The sequence below is a fragment of the Rissa tridactyla genome, chromosome 1, assembly GCF_028500815.1.
Source record: "Rissa tridactyla isolate bRisTri1 chromosome 1, bRisTri1.patW.cur.20221130, whole genome shotgun sequence".
Lineage (NCBI taxonomy): Eukaryota > Metazoa > Chordata > Aves > Charadriiformes > Laridae > Rissa > Rissa tridactyla.
Genome location: NC_071466.1, coordinates 155,995,776 through 156,008,498, shown reverse-complemented (window position 1 = coordinate 156,008,498; position 12,723 = coordinate 155,995,776). Strand labels below are relative to the sequence as shown.

Here is a 12,723-nt window from a genome sequence, read left to right as displayed (position 1 = left end):
CTGAAGGTGAAACCTACCAGAGTCCATGGGTCCTGAGCCTCTCAGGCACCAACGCTCCTTCACTCCTGATTATTCCCATTTTGACATGGCAGAAAAGGCCCTCGAGGTGGCCAATAATGCATTGCTGGGGGGTAGTATGTGTCTGACCTTTTCTGTAGGAATGAGCTTGAAAATGAGGCGGAGATAAAAAGGAATGAATATTAATAATTGGATTGTCCCAGGGATTCTTCAGTGGCAATGAATCCCATTGTGCCCTGGAATTAGAGTGAGTGCTATGCACAGGTGGCTCTTTGTTGTTCCCTGAATGCTGCTGGTAGTGAAATTACATTTCACCACTCGCGACAAAAAACAAGAAATGGGGATTCTACAGCAGACACAGCCAGTGAGAGGCCCCTCTCTCACAAGGCAGGAACGTCCCTGCTCCCCTCCATGCTCCTGCCCGTCCCTCTGTATGCAAGCCGATGGCCAACATCCAGGTTGCGGGGCACTGGCATGTGGCAAGGCTGAGCCTCAGAGTGGTCACTTCAGACTGAGAGGAGGCAGGGACAAGCAGGTGAGGGCAGGAGGTAGAGAGAACTTGCATGCGACATGGGGATATTACCTTTATTCATTTCCAGCTTTCCACCTGCATTGAGTGCATTGGGGATTTCAGCTTTCCCCTGCTCAGGAACCTCCTCTTGCTCTTGTTGTTGCTGCTTTTGCTGCAGGAAAGGAGGTAGCACTGTGCAGAACACCAGATCCAAACCTCATACGAGGTTTCTGGGTTTGTGATGGGCTGGGCAAAGCCTTGGGTGCCAGCACACAAGATGAGTGTGATGTGAAATGTGGATCAACATATGGACATCTCTTCTTGTCCCAAGACTTCTCTCCAAACCCTCTGAACACAGCCTCCTCAAACCCCACTGGCTCCTTGGCTGTGAGCTCTCCTCCTGTGGCACCCCAGTTAACAACATTCATAACAGCTGTGCTTAGGTGGCTTCTGGGGAGGTGCATGGCCCTGCTTTCTAGATGGTTCCCTGAAGGTACAGAGGTGTCTAACAAAACTGCAGAAGGTCTGATTCTCCAGCTGGGACTGGGGACGCTGGTGACATCCCCAGCGAGGTAGGCATTTCAGTGGGAGTGTGCAGCCCCTTGGGCATGAACACCATGGCACCAGGACCAGACCGGAGAGGACTCACTTGGTCCCCTCTGTGGCAGCAGGCTGGACCTCCTCCTGCAGGCTCCAGAGGCCCTCCTGCAGAATATCTGAGCTTAAAACCTGGGTTTTGGGCAATTAAGCAGCCATCCCCCTGCCTCCTTCTTGTGCCAAGCAGAATTTTAATGTACTTCCAATTTCTCTTTTTAGCACACACAAAGAAAAAAGAAAAAAAAATTAATAATCATCTATAAGTGAAGTTCTTTTCAGACAAATGGGGAAGCATTCAAAGCTGATATATGTTTTTCCCCACTTTTAAATGGTATCTATTTAAATGCAGATTTTCTGGTTTCCTATGTGGAGCTTGGAAGAAACGCCTTTCAATTTAAATGTTAATAGAACAGTAAACTTCAAAATCAAAATTTCTCCATGAGGGAGAGTGTTTTCTCACAGCTTTAAATGTCTTTCTATACTTCCTCCCTCCTTCTCCCTGATCGTCCTTCTTCTCTTCCCAGCCCCCAGCCCAGCCTCACTTGCATTAAACGGTCTTTTTTAAAAACAAGAATACACCTTTCAGAGTTCCTGAATTAAAATGTTTAATGCTGGGGTACGTGGAATGAGTGTGTTTGAGCAGAGTGCTGGGGCACTGATAAAGCAGAGATACCATCCCTCCACCTCCAGCCTTTTTCATCCCAGCCATTTATCAAACGTGCTGCTCTGAATGCTTTATGATTGGATTATTCTCAGGCTTGTGCGGCATAATATTGCACCAGTGGTTGGGGCAGGAGCTGAAAGGGAAGAAAAACCTTTAGGATAATGTTGTAGTCACTTCTGAATGTGAGCAAGGCTTTGGTGCTAGGCTGGGATGGGCAGCAGGGGAGGGAAGTCAAATGCAGAGGGAAGAAGGTAAAACAGGGGAGGCATTACCGAGTCTCTCTCTGTCTGTATTACCCCTCCTGCTCCTTCTGTGTTCTGTTCTTGCATACTTCCAACTCCATTTGTCTTCAGGAGGAGCTTAGGGTAAGTCTGCGTTTTACAAAAGACCCTTAACACTGCCTGATACTGGGGTTTTACATACATTTATGTTTCTTGCTTCCTGTCACACTCCATTTGTCATCTTTAATACAAACTTTACTTTGATTTTTCTCATCACTCTCTTCCATTCTCCATCTGTTTTTGTCCTCTCTTCTCTCCTCACTGAAAGAAAAAGGGAGGAAAAAAAATGTTTCTGTTTTTTCTTCTGCTTCCTTCTGGCCCTGGTGAGCCCTGGCCACCTTTGCAAGATGTGGTTCAAGAGACACTAAACAAACATTAGATTTTAGTATACTGGATTTGTAGATACTGCAATGGTGGCTGGCATAGAAAAGGCAGAGTGTAACAGGGCAGAGTGTGCTCCCTGTGGAAGCAGACTTTTGTAAACTATATATAATAGGATATAGGGCTTTCTGTACCCAGATTATTTTTACACAACTGTTACTGTACTCTGTACATCATTATTATCTGAATACCTCTGAAAAAAAAAAGTGGTGAATTGGCTTCCACAGCACCCCTGGGATATTGGAAAAAGCCTGATTTTCAGAGGAAAGCTTCAGAGCACCCAGCCCTCCCAGTGATTTCAGGGAAAGCAGAGCTCACTGAGCTCTTCACTCTAGATTAGATGCTCAGTCCCTCGAAGGCAGGGGTGCTGGAGAGACCACTTGCCCCCAAGGCGTCTCTAGATGCCCGTGACACTCTGGCAGAGGTGCAGGATGAAGCTTGCTCTGATGCCCTGCTTTGCATTTCCTCCTGTGCACTGTGCCTAGTGGGGGGGGGGGGGGGGATAAATGGAGTAGTTCAGTCTCCAGTGGTGTCAGAGCAGCACTTCTCACCAGCACTGAAAGCACTTTACAATGAAGGGTGTCGTCTTTGCCCTGAACCCCAGAGCCCATCGCAGCTTTCTTCCAGAACATTGGAGAAGGCAGGAAAGCTTTCATTTAGAAAGCTGGGCTTTCCACCTGGCCTCTCTCACTGCTGCCGGGCTGGAGGTGCTTGGCGCAGGGAGATGGTGCCTCACATCCTCCAGGAACGATCTCTCTGGCCAGGCTAACGTGGTGCTGAGGGACTGTGTTGTTCTTCCTCCCCAGCAAGATCGTACTTGTGGTGTCGTGGCTCAAAGGAGAGGTCACTTAATGTAAGAGGTGACCAGCATGAAGAAGTGTGTACTCCCTGAGTTCTTCAAGGGAACAGGAAGGAAGAAAAATGAAAACAAGCACAGCTCTGATCTGATAAAGTCCCAAAGTTCAAACTGAAATTGAGCAGAAGCCATTTTATTATATGTGCCTCAAATTCTTCAGCACCTGCATAATCCGTGAAAGCTGTGTAATGAAAAGCCTCTTGGCATGGCTACAACTGGGAAATATTTGCTTTGTGTGGCCTCACCTAGCAGAAGCAGGAAGGATTAAAGTTATGAATATGAAGAAGGATGGCCAAAAATGCGGGTGCCTCAGACTTTCTTCCCCGTTTCTAGGGAACGACAGAGGGAGAGGAGAGATGAAAGGGTTGACTGGGCAAATTACAAGTGTACTCTGCTGGGACAGAAGCTTGGAAATGTTCCTAGATGATCGTATATTGCAGTGCTAAAAGCCCGGATAGTAAATCTGGAGAGAGAAAGACTCTTCAAGATCAGTTCTGGAACACCACTGAATAAGTAGAAATGATCAGCTTCAGGTACTTTCTGAGAAAAAAGGTCTCCTCACCAGAATTAGAAAAGAGGGGGGAATGGCTTGGAGTAGGGTAGGGTAGAGTAGAGTAGGGTAGAGTAGGGTAGAGTAAAGTAGAGTAGAGTGGGATAATGCTTTGGCATAGGCTCAGCTACTCTGGCCCACTACATCACCTGTTGTAAGGGCAAAGCTTTTGTTTTCTTCCTAGCCTGCTGTCACTCAGAGCTGAGCAGCAACACAGCAGGTAATAAAAAATCCTTTTTCTTCCCTGGCCAAAGTTTCTTTTTCAGCAGAAAGGGAAGTAGAATTGGAGCAAAAGGATATGGGATGGTATTTACAGCCATCTTTCTCCCAAGACCTAACATAAGTTTTCTGCCTTCTACAGTAGCACTGCATCTGATGTGTTAAATTTCTGCTGTGCTATTGCCTCCTTTATGCATTGACCTCTCTAATATCTATATCATAAAGTCTCTTGAAGACAAAGCCATCTTTTCAGCCTCACGAGACACTTTTTCTCGCCTTTTCCCCCATGCACTTAAACAAGCTTTGTTTCCTTTCTTCTCTTCTGCCTCCTTAAATCTCTGCCTTATTATCTAGGGATTGTCTTTTGTCTTCTCTCTGCTATACACAAGCAAAAGGCAAGAATAAAATGAGGACTTGATATTTGTCATGGTTTGGGCTGGCCTGGCCACTAAAACGAACAACAGATGCTCTCTAACTTGTCTCCCAAGTGAGAGAAAAATGAGAAAGGAAAAATAATATTAATAAGAAAATAATGAAATATATACAATATATACAAAACCAATATCGAGCTCGCAGGGTGATGATCACGTCACCAGCAGACGCTGGGAAAGTGCAAGGCTGGACTCGGCAATGGATGGGGCTGAACTGAGGAACTGGATTCAGTAACACATGGATCAGGATCAAAGGCAGACAAGTAGTCAGAGTCCTCCTTGGATGACAGCGATTGAAGAAAGAGACACTGGTCCCTTTGGTTGCTCAGCTTTTATACTGAGCATGATGCAGATGGGATGGAATAACCCATTGGTCAGTTTTGGGTCACCTGTCCTGTCCACTTCTCTCCGTAGGTGTGAGACCTCTACACTCTTCCACTTCTGACCCTCCAAGTTGGTACATAACAAAGTTATCTGACCTTGGTCAGATAATAAGCAATAAGCAGAAGCAGAAGCCTCTCTGCATTCCATTCCTTGGTATTCGCTATAAATATCAGACCTTATCTCTCTGGAAGCGGACACTGTATGAAAAACATGCCGTTAATTTCAGAGAGTGCAGTTAAGTTAGAAGAGACTTAACTTGAAAGTAAAATCACTGAACAGAAAATTGGTTCTGTTTTACCTCAAGCCAGGACAATATTCAAGCTCCAGATGGTGCTTTCAGCCACTGCAGAATTTCGTAGGCCCCTGGAATTTTCCCAAATACTGGAGGAGTTGCTTGCAGACAGTAACACACCAGTGTGTGACCCGGTCTGGGATGCCCCCTCCCTCTCTGGGGCTTTATGAGAAGGTTCACCGGAGGCAAGAAATTGCAGTGTCACTTGGAGTTTGCCGATTGTCAGCATGAACCTCTAAAGACAGGACTTCATTCCTCCTCTGATGAACTGCTCACCTGACTCTAAAGTTGTGGGATTTCTTATGAAGGAAGGCAGGCTAAAATGCCAGCAGTGCACAGCTGTCACCTTCCTTTTGTGATTGTTTCTGTTTTAATTACCTGTAAGAACACTTAAGAACTCTGACGGAGGAAAACCAGATAGATGGTCTGTCCTGACAAGAATAAATCATATAGATGTTCATTCTACACCCAGTCCTGAGGGACTTGTAGGCTAGCACAGACCACAGCCAGTTTGTGAAGCTTCCTAGCAGCATTTCTATGTAGGCAAGTTCATACGTGCTGGCAACCAAACACTTAACACTTCGTCACACAGCCAACAAACTCTAGTCAAGAGAAGGTGATGAAATTTTCTGGTTTAGGAGAAGTTATCCGTGTATCTTACAAACGCCATTGCACCTCTTATGATATGAAGGCTTACCTACATCCTTTAGAGTGCCAGTTTCTCTTTCTGTGAGGGCTTTCTGCTGCTCTTTGTCTCAGCTTTGAGAGGGTTATGTTCTAGTGTATGTGTTTGCGACGTGTATTTCCGAGTCACTCTCTGGTGCAGAGTACTAACATGTAAATATAATCCAATCCACTGTTAATTTTGTTGAAGTGGGTTGTACTCATTGTGATTGTGTTAGAGTAATCTTTAAACTGAAGACTGGGTTGACACACGATCCAGTAAAAGGCACTCAGAGATTTTAGCTGAGTCTCAGGTAGACTAATACGTATTTCTGTTCTTATCTCTCCATACCTGAAGCGTAAAGAAAGATTAAAACCTTACCCTCTACTTGCCAACCTCATCCAAAATACAGTCTTAAGCTGTGCAGAGAGAATCGTGACAGCCAGAAGATGCCACTCAAAATCACCTGCATTAATACTCATTTGTTCATTGTAGCTGGGAGGTGCTTGGGCTGGCATTCAGTAAAAGACACATCTGCCCAATTTTAGATCTTGTCCCACCCTGTAGTTTTGAGGCGAGGTAAGAGAAGGGATGATGACAGAGAAGGGTACGTCTATGCTGCTGATTCTTTGTAAGAAGTCATTTAAAGAAAGCTTAGTGAAATCTGGTAAATTGTGTGCTTGGGCTGTGTGCAGTTCTTGAACAATTTCCAATACCTACATTTGTTTGGAAAAAGATGAAAAAGGAGTGATTTAGACTCTTTTCAAGTACAAATGTTTTTAGTCCCACACTGGTAAAGACAAATGAGAATGAATCTAGTACAGGAGGGTATAGATCAAAGTCACCTGCAATGAAGGATTATGCTAAAGAAATATGCTATCCCAGTCTATTTCTGCTCGTGGTGATACTATATTATGACATTTGGTCCTAGGTGGGCACAGAAATACATTTGTGATTTCCTTTTCACTTTCGCCTTTTGTTGGGACACCTCAGGAAAGAACAGTGCTATACCCAGAATGTCTTCCAAGCTGTTCTAGGTATTCTGGATACAGACTTCAGGGTCCTTAGTCCTTGTGGACCTTTCTCTATTAGGAGAAGAAAGGAGGCGATGTAGGATGGACTATCTGACACACTACTTGCAGCAGTATTGCAATTTCTGATGGTCTGACTACAGGCACTGCAGTTTGATCTGGTAACAAATGGTTGACAACAAGCAGTTGTGAAAGCACAAGCGGTGCTGTGCGGTTAAAGGGCAGAAAGGCAGAAAGCCCGATAATATAGATTCAATTATACACTCCTCCACAAACTTTTCTCGTAGCCATGGGCAGGCTGACTATTCTCATCTTGTCTTGGTTTCCCCATCTTTCACAAGAGGCTCGTATTTTCCTTCCTGTATGTGTTGTGAGGAAAGTAATCTCTAATATTTTTGAAGTATTATTAAACCCCTCTGTGGAAAGGAAGATAGATATCAACAGGAGGACTGAGCCTTGCTTTAGAAAGATGACTTGCAATTTCAAGGAAGAGGACAGGACATCAGAAGTCAAAAAGGCATACTGAAATTTTCAAGAAGCAACGCTGATTCAGAACATGTTATGTTTGCAGCTGCTGAGGTGTGAAACTTCTTCCACAATGTGACAACCAGCATGAATTACTTTATTGCTCACAACAAATACAGATGGACAGATATCAGGGTGAAATGAAGGGCAGGGGCATTTGCAAACTAACAGAGACAACCTTCTACCACATGCTGCTTGGAAATAAATAGATCTTAATCAGCTCTTCTGCCTTTCTTTATCTTCAGAAAACCTTTAGAGTTAATATTCTCCAGCGGAAGACTAAAATGCTTTTAGGAAGTGCGTGTTGTTTTATGAGAATCTGTCCCTATTTTAAGAAGGTTGTATAAAATGCTAATGTTACTCTTTTCATCACGATTCACAAAGCTTGTGGCTTTCAAATTTACCATTTAGTTTCAGCTGTGGGAATTGGATTACTTCGTTCCCTGTCCCTTCTCCAATGTTATCAGTCAAGAGATTTGTTGTTTCCAGCCTACATGAACATGCTGCCTGTATTCCGTGCCTGATGATCCACGTTGCTTTTGAGCCAGGCTTGCATTCCCTGCCTATTACATGCAGCAGCACCTGTAGCAGTGATAGGCATGGAAAGTACTCCCAAGGGGAAGATATTCACACATAGCTTTTAGTCTGTTAATATAAAAAAGAAAACAGGATGACTGAAACATGAGTGGAAAGATAATACTGCACTTTCACCCACAAGTGACGGTGGTATCTAAGTCCACGTAGTAAATCATTGAAACTACTGGTCACACAGGCAAGGCATTGAAAATCAACTTCTGTATTATAGCTCTTACAGAACAAGCAATGTAATACCTTCCTTACTTGCATCCTTTAGCTACATTTTTAAAGGTTTGGGTTATTAGATGGTGAAGGGGGATTCGTTGTACCCCTGCAATCTGTGCACTTTACTACAGTGTGAGGGTGGGTATCCAGGAGAGGATCAGCTGTAAAACCAGCTAAACAGTGCACAGAAGTGAGCTAAGGTAAGGTGTGTTCGCTGTTGCAGCTTCCGTTTGGCTGCATAAGATTCAACAGTGCATTTTGCTGGCATAGTCACTCCTTCTGTTGATTGGGATTGTCATGCCGTGATCCTGAGATGCTGTAGTTACTCAGAGAGGTTTTTCAAAGAAAGAAAGAGTGTAAAGAACCGTTCATTTCATAGTCTAAAAATAAATAAAAGCAATTTCAGAAAAATAAAAAACCAAACCCAGGATGTGCTCAAATGTCATAAAGTGGTGTTACATGACAAAGCATGACCCTTTTACCTTTGCAGGTTGTATTCAGGAAAGGTCTTATCAGTGCCAATCAAACTCAGACAAAACGCCATCAATTTATACTGATGAGCTATTGTTTATTTATATGTCAACCCCTGCTCCTAAATGAGCAGAAGGAATTTATATATTGCCTCAAGTACACAGTGCAAATCTTTGCTTTTCTGCTGTCCTTTCCATGTCGAGCACCACACCAACAGAACAGTAATCATAAAAAGTACCACTAATAGATGTTTGTGTTCGGAGAATATAGGCTCCTGTTCCCTGGCTTCCTCCTCACTAAATAGCCTGAGGGTAATGATTCGGTTACATACATTAAGTACTTTCCCACTAAAGAATCACTTTGAATAGACTTTTTTCCAGCACTGACCTCAGCTTCATGTGGCCTCTGACAGGTGAGGAGCACCTGGAAGATGATCTTGGACAAGTGCAGGCTGTTTATGAAACCAACTTTGCAACCCCCTTTCCCAGCTGTCATTTGCAAGGTCTGCCCTTGAGGAAGGTTATGGCAGGACAAAAGCCAAGATGGTTTTGAACGGAAAAGAAAGTTTATATTTTATTTATTTCAGATAAGCCCTAATGGATGGGCTTGTGAGGAGCAGATTTGCAAGTGGCCTAAGCAGTGGCAATCTTAAACTAAGCCCACTGAACTTGCAAGAACTAAGATTTCATAAAGAATTTCAATTTTGAATTTTTTTGCATGTGGTATTAAGTGTCTGTCAGAGGTTAGCTTTCTGGCTGTTTTTTTTCAAGAGATAATGTAAGCCCAGAGTTAAGATGATGATGGATTTTGCTGTGTTGTTAGAAAGGGAATTTCAGGTTCCATCAGGAAGAGAGGTCAAGTGAAACAAACCTCAAAATTGAGCCTAGAAATCTTGGTCCTGATACTTTAACTCTTCTATTCAATGGCAAAACTCACACTGATTTTAGTGGGGTAAAAACCATTCCTTAGTTTGGTATATAGGATGTGGGGATGCTTGTGATCTCCTCTGGGACCTATGAAAACTGGCTGCATCAGCTAGTCATTGGGCTAGGTCTGAGTAGTTACTGACAACTTGCGGAGGAATAAAGCTATTTAAATTCAGCTCATTAAAAGCAGGTTGTTAGGGTATGTTTCCATTAGGACAAGCAAGTGCTGTTACCCAGAGTCAGCAGTCGCCAGTTAAAATGGAAGGGTTTTGTAGAGCTGACACAGACAGCTGTGCAGCGCTTCTGAGAGACGTGTTGTGCTGTTATTAAAGATGACACAGGAAAGAGTAAACGTTTTATGTTTTTATCTGTCTTTCAAATTGAGCCCAGGCCTTCACGGACTGAAAAGTAGGAAGACGCATAAAAGATGCTTACCAACATTCACCGATTGTTTTAGAAAGCACTCAGAAATTCCCAAGGAACAGGGATTAGGGTTGCCTGTGGGAAGTACAATTTTCTGGAGGAAATATGTTGGTTTTTTCTGCACCAGACCTCCTTGAACATATTCAAATGCTTTGTGGGGAGCTTGTATTTAGTTTTTTGGTGGGACAGACACAAAACCTAAGATAAAAATCTGATCTTGTTAAAAGGACCCGGGTCACTGGTGGGCTGAAGGCCTGGTAATCTTTATGTTGTCAGAGGAATTCCTTGCAAAAAACAGTGACAACGTACAGGAACCGGTTATAGTTTCAAGGGAGAGGTTGTGTTCTGCAACTCGATCTTGCATAAGTATTGCTATAATGAACACAGCCCTGAGTAAACTGCCTTCCACTGAATCAAACCATTCTGTCCCAGGACACTTGGAGACCTTGTGGACACTTAGCATTTTGGATAAGAACTTTTGTAAATCTCTGATGATGTTAATTTATCACTGTTCATAAATTTCAGTGAATATGCACTGCTGGTATTGGGGGTCCTTTTGATCCACTGTGGGAAAAGGGTGAAAAATAACAGAAATTGAGAAACAGTCAAAGGCTAGCCAAGGAGAAAAGCTGCCACAGAGGCTGGTGGATGATTCACAGTTTTCAAATCTTCCTCTCCCTGTCATAAGCATTCTGTTTCTTGAAAGAAAGTTAAATCATTGCTAAGCAAAAAAAAAAAAAATAAAAATGTTTCAAGAAGGAAACAAATGTTCAGAGACCTGACTTGGCTGGAATTTTCCCTGCATGTCTACTCTTGACAAATCAGAGCTTAAACTTTCTATACGTGCATGAGGGGAGACAGGGAACAATCAAATGTTAGTGAAGATGCCCCCGTCTGTTCCATTATTTGAGGGTGTAAAGATGGTCTTCACTCTCATAGTACTTGCTATTTTGGTTGCCAGGTGGTCTTCCTGCACAGATTTTACATCATAAACAGCTGTGAAGACTTTTTTTCCCCAGCACATGCAGGAGGAGGGATCCCAGTAGTCCCATCGTTTTTGCAGAAGGCAAATATGCAATACAGTCAGTTCTTCATTTAAGGGCTCCTTACATTAGGTCTCAGGGATCTTTTTCCTTTATTTATGAAACAAATACAGGTCAAACATACACACGTACCAGATTTAGTACTCAGTCCCCGCTTGCAGAGCTTCCCTCCAGCCCCCTGCCCTCCTCCTACTCTCAGTGCTCCCTAGAGTACTTAAAAAAGTCCTCACCAAAAGTCATCGGACAAGGTCACCGTCTAGATACAAGAGAGGGCAATAAAGTGTCCTATGCACCAGCTGTGTACCTGCAGTGCATTTATCATCACTGATACCAGAACATCTGTGTGTCTCACCATCCTGGAGGTACCGACTTTCACACACACCATCACTGGACAGCAAGGCACTATGGCCCAACTTACACATGGGAAGCCATGTCTCAGAGGGATTCGGTGACCTGACCAAGATCACACAGGGGGTCAGAACTGAGGTAAATCCCCCGTTGTGTCTGTGCTGAAGCAAAGCATAGAGACTGCTTTGCCATACCAGTTTGAGCAGGTACATCCACTGGATGCAGTGGAGTAAAAGATGCAGACAAGAAGGCAGGTTCTAAACCCACGCTGTACTAGTACACAGAGTCTAGAGCTATTAGGCACAGCATTGCACTGAGGCCATTTTACAAATTCTAATTCCTGAGCAAGTTGTCACAAGTCACTTGGGTGCATATGCACTGAGCCTCATTGTGTGGTGAAATGGTCACCTCCACCCTCTCCCCGGCCCAAGCTAGTATCTTAATTTATGGATTGTCCTCCCTCTGAACCCTTCTTACTCAAATCATCCAGTGCCAACACACACTGAAGACCTTGCAGATCGGCAACATTTTGGATTAAGACTGTTTTGAACCTCCGATGATGATAATTTATCACTGTTCATGAGCATGCTGTTTTTCTGTCTTCTCCACTGCAGATCTGCGCAGGATGACAGCTGGCTTCATGGGCATGGCTGTGGCCATCATCCTCTTTGGATGGATTATCGGGGTGCTGGGGTGCTGTTGGGATCGAGGCCTTATGCAGTATGTGGCAGGGCTTCTCTTCCTCATGGGAGGTAAGGATGTTGGTGTTTGAAGAAATGTGTTCTTTTCCTTCTTGTTTTTGTGTTCCCTCTTTCCACATGTCCCTCCTTTTCTAAGTCACTGAAAACATGTTTTCAGAGTTGTTTTCGGTGGTCTGTACTGTTTCGTTCCAAGCTCCTTCTGGTGTACATCAAGGATAACCCAACCATAGTGACATGTTCTATCACAAAACAGTATCTGTAAGTCATAGGATTGGAAATGGCCTTCTGAGTTGTTTAATCCAGTGCTCTATTGTTGCAAGTAACACTATCACCCATAAACTTAGTAGTAAAAATCTGAAGATTATGCAAATGTTATTCCCACCACTATCCTATTTCGTAGCAGGACACTTTGATAAGTGGATAACTGTGCTCAAAATTTTAACCTATATTTATTCCTCATCAGTTGTTCTGGAGTCAAATACAACCTTTAGTTTATGTGTCTCTTTCTTTCTCTGATGTACTTATGAAGAGCAACAGTATCCTCTGTTTTCCCACTCTACATATGCTATTTCTTGTTGACTTTTCTCTGTAAGACCAGTTATCAGT

At 43.5% G+C, this 12,723-nt stretch overlaps 1 protein-coding gene across 2 annotated transcripts in view; it reads left to right on the top strand.

Moving 5' to 3' along the window:
• Window positions 1-12,723, top strand: part of TMEM178B (transmembrane protein 178B) — a 230,178-nt gene that overhangs the window by 188,872 nt on the left and 28,583 nt on the right. For both annotated transcript variants that reach the window (XM_054188924.1, XM_054188923.1), the window contains exon 3: window positions 12,031-12,168. In XM_054188924.1, coding sequence (XP_054044899.1) covers window positions 12,031-12,168 — 138 coding nt within the window. The remainder of the gene's footprint in view (window positions 1-12,030; window positions 12,169-12,723) is intronic.